Below are 17,863 nucleotides of genomic sequence, written 5' to 3' on the forward strand. Positions count from 1 at the left end.
ACACCAACAAGAAAAGAAAGCAACAATCCTCTCAATGGAACAGTATGTTTAATAATTGACTGCCCTCCCCTCTCTGCTAAACTTGATCTACTAGATGACATGAAGCTGGAGCAGCTGTGGGCTCCAGAGGTGGACAACACAGTGGACACAAGCCACACACCCATACCCTGGCTAATGGACAGTTGACCAACAGTAATGGCCTGACCTTGCTGACTACCATGAGTGACCACTGGTGTTGAGGTCATCTCTGGGACCCACGCCACTACTTTAGCGTACAGCACAAATAGAAATAACTAAAGAAAATGATACATAGATACAATGCTTGAGTTGACACACATCGAAGCAAGATGATTAGAAATGTTAACACAAAAAGGCTATACAATGTGACATAATGATTGACACAATATATAGGCTACCACAGCTAACTATTCATACCTAACTGTGCCTGGACTAACCAAATCTACCCCAACTGTGCCTGGGAATATGACAAAAGTTTTCAGTTTAAAGTACTCATTTTACTTGTCTTAATTTTCCTAAATTATCAGTCTCAAATATTTCACTTAAGACAGAATTTTGCTGTTTGTTTTACTTCCTAGTGTCCCAATGCTTATTAAAATAAAATAGAAACAATATTTAAATGCTGTAAAGCACACAGAAAAATAACTTGCCAAATGGCGGTGATATTTGTACAGGTAACTACATAGTGGATTACAATTTGACAAACTTCATCAACAAATATAAAAACAATCAATTGAACCTGGAGCTTGGCTAGAATCAGCACGTAACTGATCTCAACTGGAGAGTACACAATCACCCCAATCTTTTGGGTTTATACACCCCCCTGTTCAGCCAATGATTGTACAAGCTCCGAGGCTACACCCACTAGTGAACATCTATCAAACACTTTCAAACAATATTAACATGAAAAATATCCTATACATTAAGAATATCATTGGTTGCCATAGCAACCTTCATAAATGCTGATTGACAACAAAAAAATTTTTTTAGCAAATGACGCTATGCCAATGTAGTGAATGGTGAGTGACAATTAGAGAGGCTACACATAAATACATGCAAATCTTTACAGAAAAGAAAATAAAAGCTTCTCACTTGCGGTTTTCACAAAAAAATTAAATAATGATTATGGCAAAAAGGAGGAAAATTTTATGTATAGAAATTTTAAAGAGAAAAAAAAAGCAGATCAATTGAGTACATCAATTTAAACATTGAAAACTAAAGAAAGTCATACAAGGTTTACGACAATTTTTAAACAGATAAACAGGAAGTTTGAATTATAATTAAAATATTAAACAGATTAAGAAGAAATTTGAAATATAATGAACATATATATATCCTTTCTACAGAAATTGTATAACACCCTTTCATTTACTCTGTGTTTCAAATTTGAAACTCATTGACATTAATTAATTACACTAATTAACTAATTACACTTTTATGGTCATCAACTGACAACAGCACAAAATAAGACCAAAAATATCTGAGTGACCTTCAGTGCAGTGTCTTGTGAATGGCCCACAGCTGGTGTGGATGGCCCACAGCTAGTGTGGATGGCCCACAAGCTTGTAGAACAAATGGCAAATCTTACTTGGAATGCTATCAGAACTAAAAGTGTCTGTTTGAAAGTGATCTACTATGATATTGAATATCATGAATTTCTAATGTACAAGGACAAAAAACAACTTCTCTAAATTTAAAAATTTTAGTCTTTGTGATATGTTTAATACCTGAGTTTCTCTTAAAGGTTAGAAAGTGGTTTTGTACAGATTTGTTTCAAGTCTGTAAATGCCCCAAAACTTTAAAAAATGTCTGAAGCAAATTTTCTCTCAAGGACCTGACAAGAACCAAACAAGAGCCGTTGACAACCAGACTCACTGACCATAATTGGACACAGTAGTTCATGCTTGACCCTTCCATTTTACAGCAATTGTCGGCACACACAAAAATAAACTAGGCCAAACAAAACTGCCTGTAACTTAGCAACCAACTTGAACATTGGATACAAAATTATTTTTAAAAATATAAACAAAGCATGTAGAAAAAAGACATGAAATTTACAATCAAATTTTCAAAGCTGTCATATAATATACAAAGTTTCATAGCTATTAAATATACAAAGTTTCAAAGCTATCAAATATACAAAGTTTCAAAGCTATTTTGGTATACAAGTATCACACTGAATCCATTTATTATGGCCTGAGTGAGGGGGGAGGAGGTAAGAGGGGGTGGGGACAACTTAGCAACTGCTAACAACAGGTACAACAGAGTTTGTATAACAGAAAATGAAAGCCATTATTTAAATTTCAGTTTTAGGACCAGCCAATTAGCTATAAATAGCCAGTTATAAAGTAGCATGAATGGACAGTGACGAGGTAGTGGGTGAAAAATATTATGTCATTAGAAAAACAGTAGTCCATAATTTGATGAAATCAAGTTTTCCCATGAAACAACAAGAACACAATCTGTTTCATGAATGGGGATGTGAAATTATTCTCAATGCTGATTAGTTTTTACAAATTAAAAATGTTTCATAAATACTATGTTATGTAAACAGAACAGAAAACTGAACATTAAATTGGATCCAACCATTCTTCATCTCATGAGTCGAGGTACACTTGGAAAAAATTTTGAAAAATTGACTGATCTTAAACATTATGTTTCAAGTTAATACCAGAGTTTACTGAATAAAAGTTTCTGTGTAATTTTAACATAATGAATGCAATGAATAAAAGGTTGGTTTAAATAACAAGCTTTAGTGTTTTTCATTATTTTTCGTCTGAAAAACCAAGTTATAATATGCTTATGTTTCATTCCTGAGATCAGCAAGCCGCTACCATTTGAATTATGCAAATAAGTTATTAACAAGATAATTAATTAATACAGGTGATAAATTTGTGTTATTTGTTCTGAGATTTCCTTCTGCTTAAAAATTACAAAGCAATAATCGCAGAAGCAAACTTTAAAAGTCAACAATGTTAAAAAATGCTGAATGTACAACTAGTCATTTGATAGGCGGGATGTGGGCAAGCAATAGAAAACTTTTCTCAATGTACACAATTTGTGGCAGCATTTATATTTGATATCTAAATGATAGAAAAAGCTTTTATTAAAAATGAAACCTGAGGTCCAACAATTCCTGAGCTACAAAACTTGGTGAGTCAACATTGCACCAGAGATCAAATTTCTCAAGATTTTTTAGATTTCTGTTTTTAATGTATTACAAAGTGAAGGTGGCACAAAGGAAATCAAACAGATGCTCATCTCTAAACATGTGTGTAGAGTGAGATTAAAGACACATATTTACAAATAGTTCTATGGATCACCTGAGTTGTCTTTCCTGAGTTTAGATATATAGAATGCATTATCACTGCAGAAAGATATGCTTAAAAAAACTTGGGTTGACATTAAACATTGAATCTAGGCAGACAAACTAACAAACAACAGCGGAAACACGCAAGATTCAAATGGTGCAGAAATAAAATCATTAAAATTTTTTTCTAAATGCAGATTATTAAATTTAAATACTGTATCCAGAATTTGATATTTTCATTGGACTGATTTTAACAATAAAAAACAGTCTGAATGGGCATGAAAACAATTTTTTAATGAATATAGCTAAGGCTTGGCCATATTACTTTATAATTTGACAAAAGTCCATGCTCTGACAAGTTTTAGTTATATAGGATCTGTCATTTTGTTTTCATACAGATAGGAACTGTCATTTGTTTTCATATAGGATCTGTCATTTTGTTTTCATACAGATAGGAACTGTCATTTGTTTTCATACAGGATCTGTCACTTAGTTTTTTCTGTTCATTATATAGATAATCTTTATCAATTGGTTTATATCAATTCATTACAAAATGTTGAAACAATGCCCTAAACATGTAACAATCATTTAAGCAATATTAAAATGTAATGGCAAACTGTAAATACCTTTTTTCAAAATAATAAATAATACATTAAATTATAGATTTTAGAAAATAGGGAAAAGTATATTTACAATTTCCTGAGAGATTACTTACAATAAGTTTAAATGAAACAATTTGTTTCTTTTCAAAAAAATGTGAATTTTTGTTTTTAATAGTGCATTTAAAATTATCTGTAGAATAAAAACAGTGACTATTGACAAGAAACAAAATTGCAGTATAAAAAAATGCAGTAGAAAGCCTGAGATCTAATGCAAACATCACAAGCTGTCGCTCACTGGACTTTTGTTACCCGTATTGTCAGTACAAAATAAATAAATTTATTTGAAAGAAAAAATCTGTGGCTACAAGTTTGGTCAATCAAGTCTTGGACAAAATTGAAAGAAAACGTGTATACTAGTGCACCCGTATTCATGTAATGATGACTTTTGTAATACTGTCTCCACCAGCCTACTCTAGCCATGTATGATGGGAGAAACCAACTCAAACAGCTGGTGGTCAAACTGGCAACTTATTAAAAAGCTGGCAACATTGACTATTCTATTTTGAGGCTTGGCTAATGACCATGGGGCCAGTTAAATGCAGTTTTATGATCTAGAAACACATCATCTCATCTAGGGAGAGCCAGATGTAGCCAAGAACTGTAGCATCTAGACATACATTCATTTCAAAGCTTAGAAGCAAATGAACTGTTTGGCAGTGACTTAGATTAAAAAGGAATTTCACATGAAACATGCATATTTATTTTCAAAAAGAAAACATGAATTCAATGGCGTATAAAGCAATATATCCCTGCATTGTGGTCATATATAAATATACATAGACAATACTTGAGGTAGTTTTATAGGAAGAAAAGTTGTTTCTGAAAGTTTAGGTTTCTTTTTTTAAAACAAGTAACAATGTCTCAAGATAGTTACTATTTTCTTACAATTCTCATCATTCAAATATTTTCTCAAAAGTTTCAGCAGTATCATTGAACTGATCAAATTTTTAATTCAAAATTTTTACTTTTTAAACTGTGGCCAAAAATGAAAATCGAAGCTGAAGAGCAAGCAACAGTGTAAGCATGACAAAACTATATGATCCCATGAGGTAACAGCAGTGACAAGACATTCAAAGTTGAAAAATAATTCAACCTTACACAGCTTCATTACCCGTAGCATTATGCAAATTGGAAACGTTATCAGCATCTAAAAGTAGCTCTTGAAAGCCTTGAAAAGACAAGCAAGTTCAACAAAGGTCAAGATAAACAAACATTCCCTGATGATGATTATAGAAAACATCTGAAAGATCGGCCGTCAGCACAATGAAACAATTACAAATTCAGACAAATAGAATTAGAATCTCCTGCAAATACACAAACTATATCCAGTAGTTTTAACTACAGAATAGTATCTGAGAACATCGCCATCAAACAAAAACAATGTCTTCATCGTTAACACAACTTGTTATTTTAACCTCATGATACTATCTTTCAAATATATTGGCATTGTTTATTTCTCAAATATAATGGCTTTGTTCATTCTCAAGTATAATGGTCTTGTTTATTTTCAAATAAAATGGCTTTGTTCATTTTTCAAAATATAATGGCATGATAGATTTCTCAAATATAATAACTTCGAAAATTTCTCAAATAGATGGCTTTATTCTGTGAGTTTGGCCACAAGTCCTGCCTTGTTACCAAGTCCCAGGTGTTCAAGCAAGTCCTGCCTTGTTACCAAGACCCAGGTGTTCAAGCAAGTCCTGCCTTGTTACCAAGTCCCAGGTGTTCAGACAGGTGAACAGTGAAGTAGGTCTTGTCCTTGCAGTCCTCCCCACACACAGAGCACAGGAAAGGCCGCGTCATGTCGCACTGGTGGTACTTCTGGTGCAGGCGGAACATGGCGTACTCGGTGAAGTAGATCTCGCAGTAGCCGCAGCGGAACATGCGGCCAGCAGCCAGCAGGGACACCAGCAGCTCCTGCAGGTGGTGCTCGCTGATGTTGTTGGGGCTGGGGGCTGAGTGGGTGGAGTTGGCTGGGCTGCTGTGTGAGCTCAGTCCAGATGGGCTGGCATGGGGGTGGTGGTTGGTGCCATTGCAGGAGGGGCCAAGTGGACTTGCAGCTGGATGAGATGAGTGTGGACTAGGACAGCAGATATTTACTTGAGCTCCGAAGTCTTCGGTTGAGATTTTTAACTCAACTTTACTTTCAAACAACTTTTCCTGGTGCACGCCATTCTGGTTGGAGGCTGTACTCTGGTGTAGTTCAGCTTTTGGAGAGAAGTTGAAAATAAATGGGTTTGATTTTTCTCTTTTGATCATTTCTCCTGGTTCTTCTGCTTCCACTTTGATTTTAGGCTCTTGACTCCACTTTTTACTTGGGCTCACCCCATTCAGAACTTCGGGTTCTCTGCGCTGAACTTTCTCTTGGATTTGGCTATCTACATCCTCAAATGGGGATTTTCTTTTTCCCAAACTAAGATTCAGGGCATCTGATTGGACAGCTGGAGCTATACTTGAAGCATAAGCAGAGTAGCCCATGAGCTGATTGGCTGAGGTGTAGAACTGGTACAGATGTGGGGCCGCAGCAGCAGGGTAGGCAAACAAATTGGCAGCGGCCACGGCTGCCAGACTTCCAGACATGGCCTGGGTGCTCAGCTGACTGGGCATCATCCTAGGGGACAGGTTCTGGGGAGTGCTTTTGGGTGGGGTGCGTTTTCCCGTAGGGGTGCACTTCTCAGTCTCTGTCACAGGTGGGGCAGGTCGTGTGTAAGCTGACGTCTGCTCAGTAGGAGTCTTCCTGCTCTGTGTAGTGTAGTGTGAGCCAGCAGAGGGAGAAACTGTGCTTGACTTGCTGTTGACAGCAGGCCTGGATGAAGCTCCTGTTTGGTCGTACAGCACGTAGTCCAGCATTGAGTTCCTGGAGATGTTGTGACGACGTCCATGGCGGCGGAGTGTGGAGCCCCTGGTAAACCTGGCTCCACAGATCTGGCACTGGTACGGCTTGAGCCCCTGGTGCAGCTTCATGTGAGACTTCATGTTGTTCTTGTAGCCAAACCTCTTGTTGCAGATTGGACACTCGTAGGGTTTCTGGTCTGCATGCGCCCTCTCGTGGAAGCGGATAAAAGATTTAGCAAATGTTTTGTTACAAACTTTACACGTCTCTGTGTCTTCGTTAGCCAGGTCACCGCCAGCTAGGGAATCGATTTCGTTGGTTTGAAGTTTCTTCGTTGTCTGGTCAGAATGGTTGAGGACATCTGGCAAACTGTCTGCACTTCGGCGCTGCATCGACATATTTCTTTCCTTTGAATCTGCTTCCCCGTCTGACAGAGCTGAATTGTGTGGCAAGCTTGGGTTGTTCTCTGAGCTGTCCAAGAGGGGGAAGTACTTGAGGGAACACATCTCCTGCTTGGGCAGAGAGTGTTCAGAGATGAGGTGATCCTTCAGGGCCATAATCTCTTCAAAGGGCTGGCTGCACTGTTTGCACTTGTAGGGTCCCTCATTGTGGTGTCGCAAGAAGTGGATTTTAAGACTGTAAGCACAGTGAAACGCATTGGAACAAAGTGAACAGGCAAAAGATTTGGTCTGAGAATGGAGAGCCTCGTGTGCCTGGCGGGTGATCGTGTCAGAGAAAGATTTTTGACAGAACTGACAGACTAAAGGATCAAACGAGGGGCTTCTCTTCAGAGGTGCCTCACATCCATTGGACTTTTTATCATCATCATCACCGAGGTTGTCCTCATTGAACTGCTCTTCGTCCTCTTCTACTTCTTCCTCATCTTCCTCTTCATCATCTTCATCCTCCTCTTCATCATCAACTGGTTGCACTGACATGTACTGTTCTTGCGCTCGTTCAACCCTAGCTTTGTTGCTCCACAAGGGAGGGGGTGATGCAGATGGCATTTTTAGCCTGGCTCCAGATATGTTGGCTTTTGTGATCTTTTCTGGGCACTCTTCCTTGGGCCAATCCCGCTCATGACCTGATGCCCGTTCGTGGAGACCTGATGCCCGCTCATGATGACTTGACGCCCGCTCATGATGACTTGACGCCCGCTCATGATGACTTGACGCCCGCTCATGGTGGCCTCTGGTGAAGTCCTGTGGGCTGGCCCTGGACCTGTCCATCATTGTTCTATCTGGCTTGGTCTCGCCTGGCTCAGGTGAGCCGGGAGATCTGGGCGTGCTGTGTAAGGAACTTGTAGGGAACACGGGCGGCTGGGTCCTGATGCTGAAGTCAGCGCAGTATTTGGCCGTCAGGTCAACACCAGAGTCCAACACTTTGGACAAGGACGCTATGCCGAGAATAGAGCTGGGGTTGACGTGGTCTCGACCTTTGGAGGAGGGTGAAGGGGAGGAGGTCCATGAGGTGGAATCTGACTCTTTCTTTGCTTGGAGTGTGTTGCTGTTTTGGTCAAGGGAGGCTAGCGCAGCGGCTGATATGGAGTTGTAGAAATGGGAGCCGTAGTGTGCGTAGCTGTAAGCTGTAGCAGCACTTCGGGATGGACTCGTGCCTAGAGCTGTAGTGGCAGGGAAAGATGTGGGATAGGCTGGGTGGAGGGTTTGTGGAGGGGGTGATGCTGGGGTGGGGGCTGAGGGCAGACTGTTTCTCTCCTGGGAAACGGCCGACATGGAGGGATTAGCTGTACGTGGAGCAGACGGGAGGTTGCTGGAAACTTCCTTGTGCCTCTGCTGCTGCTCTTTCAGGGCTGCTGCGGCTGCCACTGCTGCAGCTGTGTTGTTTTCTTCATTTTTGGCCAGGCTGTTGGAGGCGCGGAGCAGAGGACATCGCCGCTCGTGATAGCGTCTGGTTGTGGATCTCGTGAAGACTTTGTTGCAGAACGTGCACATTCTAGACTTCCTGGGGAAGCCATTGCTGACGTAGTTGTACAATTCTGAGCCAAAGTTATAGGTTGGCATCTGGACTCCAGACAAACCGTAGGGAAATTCATTGACGTTAGGGTAAGCCATGGTTAGGGCCTGGTTGGTGGAGGTGGTAGATCTGCTGTAGGCGGAGCTCTCTCTCCCGATGCTCCTGTCTGACAACGATCTTGGAATGGCGTCGTAGGAAAACTCTGGACTAGACTGCGAGTTGGAGTTGACCCCCACACTACTCCTGGATGTGGACAAGGATGTGTAGCCAGGTAGTAGTCTGTGGGGGGCGGTGAGGTAACCTCTGTTGGCCATGGGTTTGGCCTGCAGATTCACAACGGTTTCTGCTACTGAAAAATCTGGGATTCCAAAGAGAGTGGTAAAGATTTTGTTTCGAAAATTGTCCAAAAAGTCCGATGATGTGTATAGAGCGTAGTTGTGGATTTGTTTGGGCAAGTTGTTCTCCTAGATGCATCTCGCATCATGCTGTCCTCTCATAAGTGCTCTGAAAATGTACAAAAAAATGGTTGAAGTTCTACTTTCATCTCAGTTTTTTTTTATCTTTTCAGTCTTAGTATTGTTTAAATGGTCAAATCAGTACGTAATAATCTTAAAAGCCGGTCTGAATATTCCATAAACGGTCTAAATTCTAAACCTAGCACAAACTTTAGCCAAATCCATATTTTATTTCTGAGCGATATTAAGTAGTAAACTAATAAACATGGCCTAAGTACAATAAAATATAGGATTAATGATTAGGGTTAGGATTAGGGTTTAGGGTTAGTGTTAGCAATGTATGTGGGGGCAGCTGACCGACTAGTCCCTCTTCTAATATAAAAAGTCACGTGATTTTGTGTGCTCTTACAACAGGTTATTTTTAACTTTTTTTTTTGGGCCTAAAATTAGGCAAGAGAATCCCCATCGACATAATTGGAGGGTATCTTCAGCAGGCAGCCTCATCTTTAGCCCCACTCATGCCCCTCCCCAGCGGCCGGAGCCTTCACTTAACTCCCCATGTATATCGACTGGGACCAACTTTAACAGCGCCGGACCAGTCCACTTGTGCATAACTTGCAACCTCAGTAGGGGATGGGGTGGGGGGCGCGACAATGGAGGCAAGAAATTGTTATGAGTAGCATACGTTGATGGTGGTTTTGCGTGGATGATGTAGCCACCCTAACTATAGCCACCCCTAACTATAGCCACCCCTGACAATGCTGTAGCCACCCCTAACCATGGAGCCACCCCTAACCATGGAGCCACCCCTAAAAATGTAGCCACCCCTAACTATAGCCACCCCTAACTATAGCCACCCCTAACTATAGCCACCCCTAACAATGCTGGAGCCACCCCTAACTATAGCCACCCCTAACAATGCTGGAGCCACCCCTAACTATAGCCACCCCTAACAATGCTGTAGCCACCCCTAACCATGGAGCCACCCCTAACCATGGAGCCACCCCTAACCATGGAGCCACCCCTAACCATGGAGCCACCCCTAACCATGGAGCCACCCCTAACAATGGAGCCACCCCTAACAATGGAGCCACCCCTAACAATGGAGCCACCCCTAACAATGGAGCCACCCCTAACAATGGAGCCACCCCTAACAATGGAGCCACCCCTAACAATGGAGCCACCCCTAACAATGGAGCCACCCCTAACAATGGAGCCACCCCTAACAATGCTGGAGCCACCCCTAACAATGGAGCCACCCCTAACAATTGAGCCACCCCTAACAATGGAGCCACCCCTAACAATGGAGCCAGCCCTAACAATGTAGCCACCCCTAACAATGGAGCCACCCCTAACAATGCTGGAGCCACCCCTAACAATGGAGCCACCCCTAACAATGGAGCCACCCCTAACAATGGAGCCACCCCTAACAATGGAGCCACCCCTAACAATGGAGCCACCCCTAACAATGGAGCCACCCCTAACAATGCTGTAGCCACCCCTGACCATGTAGCCACCCCTAACAATGCTGGAGCCACCCCTAACAATGCTGGAGCCACCCCTAACAATGCTGGAGCCACCAGTGGCGTAGCGAGGTCGGGTGTCACCCGGTGCGGCACTTAATGGTGTCACCCCCCCCCCCCCCAGAGGCATAGAGACCCTTCCCAGGGACAAACTTTCAAGTTTTCGATTTGCACCCCTCTTCAAACTTTCGATTTGCACCCCCCTCGAGTTTTCGATTTGCACCCCCCCCTCAAACTTTCGATTTGCACCCCCCCCCTCGAGTTTTCGATTTGCACCCCCCCTCAAACTTTCGATTTGCACCCCCCCCCCTCGAGTTTTTCTCTATATATTTTGCTATTTTTTGCCTTGGTGTCACCCCCCCTAAATGGTGTCACCCGGTGCGGTCCGCACCCCCCGCCCCCCCCCCCTCGCTACGCCCCTGGGAGCCACCCCTAACAATGGAGCCACCCCACTCTCCCAAACAGAGCAACGGCTGTTACTAGAACATCGGTTTTTTATTTAATTAATTAGCTTAAAAAATCTAATTAGCTCAGCAGATACATGTAAGAACAGTCAGCTAAATCTCACCCCCCCCCCCCCCCCCACCCACCACCACCAGACGGTCATGTTTTAATTCAATTAATTGTCAAAAAAATTCAGCCAATACACTGTATCTTCGCATCGGGTCTATTTTTATCTTCCCTGATCACGTTCTATATTCCCTGACTTTTTACTTTCACGGGCCCAGCGGGGGGAGCGATGACAAAAACACGTCGTAAATTCTGGTACGATGTCACAGTCGTCTGCTCGCCAATAGAAATCACAGCTGCGCCGGATCAGCCATACGCGTAAGTGCATGCTTGTCACGCGACCTGCTGAACGGAGCAGACGACGCAGCAACTTATGATTTGCCTGCACGAGAACCTAGATGCGATTTGCCTGCACATGGAGGACGCCGATTGGAGATTTTTACTGTAATATCTTTTAGAACTCCCCGTGACACGCGCGCGCACGCATGCGCATTGATTACGTTGCGATGTAAGAGTTCACGAGACAACGAACAAGCAGGCGTGATGCAAACTGCATAGATAGATCCACCCACAACCGCCTCGCGCAATCGTCTGCTGTCGTACACTTGCAGCAGATTTCGATCAAGATAAAATGGGTTGGGTGGGGGAACAGACTGCCTCCGTGTATCGAAATAGACCAGTGTAAGACCAAAACTATTGAGCTATTTAATAGTTTTCATTAATTGGCATATACATGAAAGGGCGGTAATGTTTCTCAACATGAAAGGGCGCTAATCTCCCACGGGTCCAAACGTCTGTTGACCGCTGGCCAGCAATAGTTTAAAGCCGGTGTGTGACCTAAATGTATTGGTCAGTCGGCCATGTTTCACTCACTCACGTCTCATAATCGATCTCACAGATAGGTCCAGTGTTTCTTTCAGACTTTTTTCTCCGAAGGTGGTGGGGGGGGGGGGGCTTATTTTCGGGGAAGGGACGGACTAAATTTTCCGTTATAAAAATATAATTTCTTCATAAATTCTATTTCGTTCATACATCGCGAATAGATGCATGAAAGAAACTATGGTTGGGTTGGAGGGTTGGACGGGTTGGATGTACCTAACAAAACACCACATGCTATTTGTTGCCGGCCGTGACCCCCCACCCCCACCAACTCACACAAGCCAGCCCATGTTGTTGGGTGCCGGCCATCCTTAGGTAGTACAACACGCAACAGACGAAAGCTTGAATCTAGAGGCTAGAACTGCTTCATGTGATTTGGTGAAATCAGTATGTTTTTCAGACGTTTTTCTCCGGGAGAGGGGGGGGGGGTCACTTAACTAAATACATGTCCTCTGAGGTCCTACCCTGCAACAGTCAGAATGATGGGATAATGAGGTCTAAGGTAGGGGGGGGGGGAGCGAGGCGGAGGCGGAGGCCACGATATCGACTGCACGAGACGGCGGCTTGACTGCATCCCGCAGCCTGCCTCACGCGCTTGCACCCTGCAGCAACAGGGAGCGATACACAACACGTGGGGTGGGGGTGGAATTCTGGGTAGGGCGGGGGGAACTCCCCGAGGGGGTATGAGGAGCATTTTTACCTGTCAGTGACTTGCCTGGACGGCCCGGTCGATGACCTATCGGACAAGAGCACGTTTTAAGTGAGTAAAAATAGATGCAAGCAGGGCAGGCAGGGTTAGATCATGTGACCTGACATGCGGGCGTGTACTGGAGGCGTGGGAACGTCCAGTCTAAGGCCATGGATAGTGGCCAGCAGTTTGTTGACGTGGGTTAGTGGCCGTGGGTTAGTGGCCGGGGGTTAGTGGCCGGGGGTTAGTGGCCGTGGGTTAGTGGCCGTGGGTTAGTGGCCGGGGGTTAGTGGCCGGGGGTTAGTGGCCGGGGGTTAGTGGCCGTGGGTTAGTGGCCCTGGGTTAGTGGCCGTGGTTTAGTGGCCGTGGTTTAGTGGCCCTGGGTTAGTGGCCGTGGTTTAGTGACCGGGGGTTAGTGGCCGGGGGTTAGTGGCCGGGGGTTAGTGGCCGGGGGTTAGTGGCCGTGGGTTAGTGGCCCTGGGTTAGTGGCCGTGGTTTAGTGGCCGTGGTTCAGTGGCCGTGGGTCAGTGGCCGTGGGTCAGTGGCCGTAGGTCAGTGGCCGTGGGTCAGTGGCCGTAGGTCAGTGGCCGTGGGTCAGTGGCCGTGGGTCAGTGGCCGTGGATCAGTGGCCGTGGGTCAGTGGCCGTGGGTCAGTGGCCGTGGGTTAGTTGTCGTGGTTTAGTGGCCAGCAGTTTGTTTTCGTGGGTTAGCGCTGACATCGCTAGAGATTTTTTTAACATGGTATTTAAACGGTTAAGAATTGTAAATAATAAAGCAATTAAGGAATTTAATTTAATGGGTGCAGTGTGATATAAAAAATATAAGTTTATATATACCTACAAACTTTATTTTCTAAAATTACATTATAAAGAAATAGTAGGCAACTTTTGTGAAGACATGAAATTGTGTGGGCAAGATTGTGAAATAATGGAATAGATTTGTGTCTGGGTTTAGCGGCCACGCTGGTAACGTATTTAATACCCCCCCCCCCCCCCCCCCCAGTTAGATGGTAAAAAAATATTTCAACCCTGGTTTGACGAATGGTGGGTTGATGGGCGGAGATAATCTTTCAACTAATGCCCGGATTATCGCCGGGTCCCGGCCATCTCTCGTCATAGCCTGTCCTGCTGGCCGGCTTCAAATCCCGGGGACGGGATAATGGCGCTGCGGTTTTTGGTACAATCATTAGACTGATCCACAACTAGGTCTTGCTGTTATTAATATCGATTGGACCATACAGATAACGGTGGGGCAAGCGGGGGTGGGGCTAGCGGGGGTGGGGCAGGCGGGGTGGGGGACCAGCCATCTTGAATCAGCGCGTTTTTACTTAAATATTTTGTTATAAAACGTACCAAGAAATGCCCCCCCCCCCCCCCATGCCACACAAAAACAATGGAAAACGTGTTCACAGAACTTTGTGAGGACAGAAAACATGCCAATAAAGCTGGGTTGAAAAATTGCATGGTAAAACTCATTAAATCATAAAGTAAAAATGTGTGGTAATTAAATTATAAAGTAAAAAGTTTGGTAATTAAATTATAAAGTAAAAATGTGTGGTAATTAAAACTAAATTACAGCAGCCAATCAACATTCAGGAGATGATAATGACAATTTGTGGGAGACGTGAGAAATAGTTTTGATGATTAATTCAAGGATTATTAATCTACTTCAGCATTTGGTGGGGTCAACGTTCTATGTTTTACGGCGGTCTAACAAGTTAACTTAGCCAGTTAACTTAGCCAGTTAACTTAGCCATTTAACTTAGCCATTTAACTTAGCCAGTTAATTTAGCCGGTTAATTTAACCAGTTACTGTAACCAGTCAATCTGTAACGCTGAGCCTAACCCACAATGACCCTAACAGCGCCCCGACAGTATCTACCGCCGAGACCATTAAGGCTGACTATGCATGCGCCCCCCCCCTCCACCTCCCTCCCCCTCCCTAACGACCAAACTTTGACCTGGCCACGGCCCACACTCCCACTGACCTGGATAGACGTGTGGCCTCGGACAACCCCGCTAGTGCAGCACCAGAGGTCGTGGGTTCAAGTCTCGCTCGAGAGTTGGAAACATTTTAAACACACGCTGGTCTACTCTACTCCATCTATCGTCAATTTCACTAGAGCCTACCAACATGCGACCACAAACTAATTGTTCAAGTTCATCAACTATGTTTTGTTCATGTTCCTCAACTATGTTTTGTTCAAGTTCATCAACTATGTTTTGTTCAAGTTCATCAACTATGTTTTGTTCAAGTTCATCAACAATGTTTTGTTCGTGTTTCTCCACAGATGAATAAAACTACAGCCACTAAACTAGTTCTGAGCGTAACATTACACAAGACGCACACAATGGTTGCTACAAATTTAACAACGCTCAAGTTCATTAAGACATTGATTTTGCATTAGTACGCAAATTTCCTCGCCTGAAATTTCATCTGACAGGCTAAATGACACGATGAATGTTAAACTCATTAAGTGAAATGTTTTGAACAAGTGCCTGGGACTTGTACATCCCAGAATCTGTACAAAGCTTATTTTTTCATAACGGCGTCTGATGCGTCTAGTGAGTTCATTGATTTGTCGTCTGCTAGCAAGCAGCTATCGGTACCGCGGACACTGGGATTGATGTTTCCCCCCACCGCCCCCCTCCCCCCGCCGTGACTATCAGTTTACTTTGACGCTAAAGATATTTTCCCTCTTGACTTGAGGCTTCGCTAGCCTGCATCCATTGTGTCTTCCACACAACATCTCTAGATGCCACCACAGCTAGCCTGCATCCATTGTGTCTCCACCCAAGCTAGACGGTGTAGACACTTCACAACCAGCCATACAACCAGCCCTACCACACCATAGGTTAAGGACAAGCAATATAGCATAGACTTTACTCGCTCACATCATATTGAATCAAACCGACGTATATTTAGAGTTGAATAACACAGCGCTAGATCGAACTACAATACATCTTCACTACTTGGTACAGATTTTATTCTACTGAAAGGAAGATTCATTATCGTAGCTACGGAGTAGTAGATAATACACATCATTAAATCGCTTCCAGATGTCATCAAGTTTGTAAAGCGTTAGGTTGGAGGTGTGACCATTGTAGCAGACGATAATGACGCACGCACACGTCGGCTTTTGTTGAGATGGACGCACAACTGTGCAAGGCACAGCTGGTGCCACTCAAGGTAAAAACTTGATCAATAACTTGATGGAAACTTGATCAATAATTTCAGGACTCGGAGGCTGTATTGTGAGAAGCGCAATACACTAGGTCGACCATCAATACACCAGGCCTAATATCAAGCCTAACATCAACAGACCAGGCCTAACATCAATACACTAGGCCTAACATCATTTAAAAATGTGTTGGAAAAACTACACGACAATGTATTTGTTTGTTTCTTGAATTAAAGATATAATAGACTTTAGAAGCAGGAGAACAAACTCCTGTTTCTAAGGGAGATGAGCGGTTAACCCGACCAAACGGGGACATAACTCAATTCGGCTGCTAACGATTTTTTTAAAGGCAGAAGAATCCATAAAATAGTAACTTTTTTTCAGCGGGAACCAGCCACTAGTGCTCACCATCATATCGATTTTTGCTGGCGACTGTGACATATCGATGCATGGCGAGCCGCTCAGGAAATGCAAGGGCTGTTACTCATTAGTCCGTCCTTGGTACCAAATATAGTCATTCCAGTACACACGCTCAGACACGGCAGGGGCTCAAACACGACAGGGGGCTCGGGGAAAGATTCGCTCTTTTAGCGTACAAAATAAAGCTGTAGAAGAGTCTTTAGAACACGAAAGGAATAGAGATGAGTGGGGGGGGGGGTATAATTATATATTTTTTCTGTTTATTAATCATATATATATATATATTTGTCAGTGTCTCTGCGAGCATTTCTCTGTGTGTGTGTGTGTGTGTGTATTATGGAGGCTTGACAAAAAATATTGGCTACAAAATGTTATTTACAAAAACAGCCAATATGGCCATTATAACAGGAGGCGGTCAGAAAATGACCGAAGGTAATTCAAACAAAACAAATTTCACTTAAAAACTACATAAAATTATTTTACCTGAACTCAAGATTCAGACGACAGTTTATCGATTGCAATTTTCGCCATACGAAAAACGGAACTTCGGTACAGTCGTCTGCCATGATTGTTCCATTATCTAATTAAACAGTACGAGTGGCCAGAGCCGCGTGTTTTTATAACTTTTATCGGGAAGATTTTCTAACGCGGGTTATACCATTTACATTTAGGGGTGGTAGATCTATTGAACAAAACTGGTATCATTCGGTGCTCAACTAGGTGATTTTTGACGTCCAAAAATGCGACAAAAATCTTTTGAAGAGGAGGGTTAAGATACTGGATGGTAACTATAAATTTAACTTTCAAACCTTATCCCTAAACCAAGTTTCCAAACACTCCTAGCTTTAATTCTCACCCACTACTAAACCTGAAATAGCAAATCTACTAGCAACATAACACACCTATTTTGGTCGAGTCCATTGTCGGACAATGGTAGAAGGATACCTGCTGGATCAATGTCCTGTCATGGTAAAATACCTGGCTGGTCAGGTGGGCTGTCCAGGTAATTCTAAAATACCTTTATACTGTCCAGGTAATTCTAAAATACCTTTATACTGTCCAGGTAATTCTAAAATACCTTTATACTGTCCAGGTAATTCTAAAATACACTTATACTGTCCAGGTAATTCTAAAATACCTTTATACTGTCCAGGTAATTCTAAAATACCTTTATACTGTCCAGGTAATTCTAAAATACCTTTATACTGTCCAGGTAATTCTAAAATACCTTTATACTGTCCAGGTAATTCTAAAATACACTTATACTGTCCAGGTAATTCTAAAATACCTTTATACTGTCCAGGTAATTCTAAAATACCTTTATACTGTCCAGGTAATTCTAAAATACCTTTATACTGTTCAGGTAATTCTAAAATACCTTTATACTGTCCAGGTAATTCTAAAATACAT

At 43.0% G+C, this 17,863-nt stretch overlaps 1 protein-coding gene across 1 annotated transcript in view; it reads right to left on the minus strand.

The window, feature by feature from the left end:
• Positions 1-31: 31 nt before the first annotated feature.
• Positions 32-17,863, minus strand: part of LOC131928682 (zinc finger protein 236) — a 39,614-nt gene continuing 21,782 nt past the window's right edge. The window contains exons 2-3 of the mRNA XM_059284765.1: positions 7,950-9,301; positions 32-7,880 (exon numbers count right to left, since the gene is read on the minus strand). Of these exons, the coding sequence (XP_059140748.1) occupies positions 5,680-7,880; positions 7,950-9,111 (3,363 nt within the window). The 5' untranslated portion in view covers positions 9,112-9,301 and the 3' untranslated portion in view covers positions 32-5,679. The remainder of the gene's footprint in view (positions 7,881-7,949; positions 9,302-17,863) is intronic.

The sequence above is a fragment of the Physella acuta genome, unplaced genomic scaffold, assembly GCF_028476545.2.
Source record: "Physella acuta isolate Inbredline_101_S28 unplaced genomic scaffold, ASM2847654v3 ptg001531l, whole genome shotgun sequence".
Taxonomy (NCBI): Eukaryota; Metazoa; Mollusca; class Gastropoda; family Physidae; genus Physella; species Physella acuta.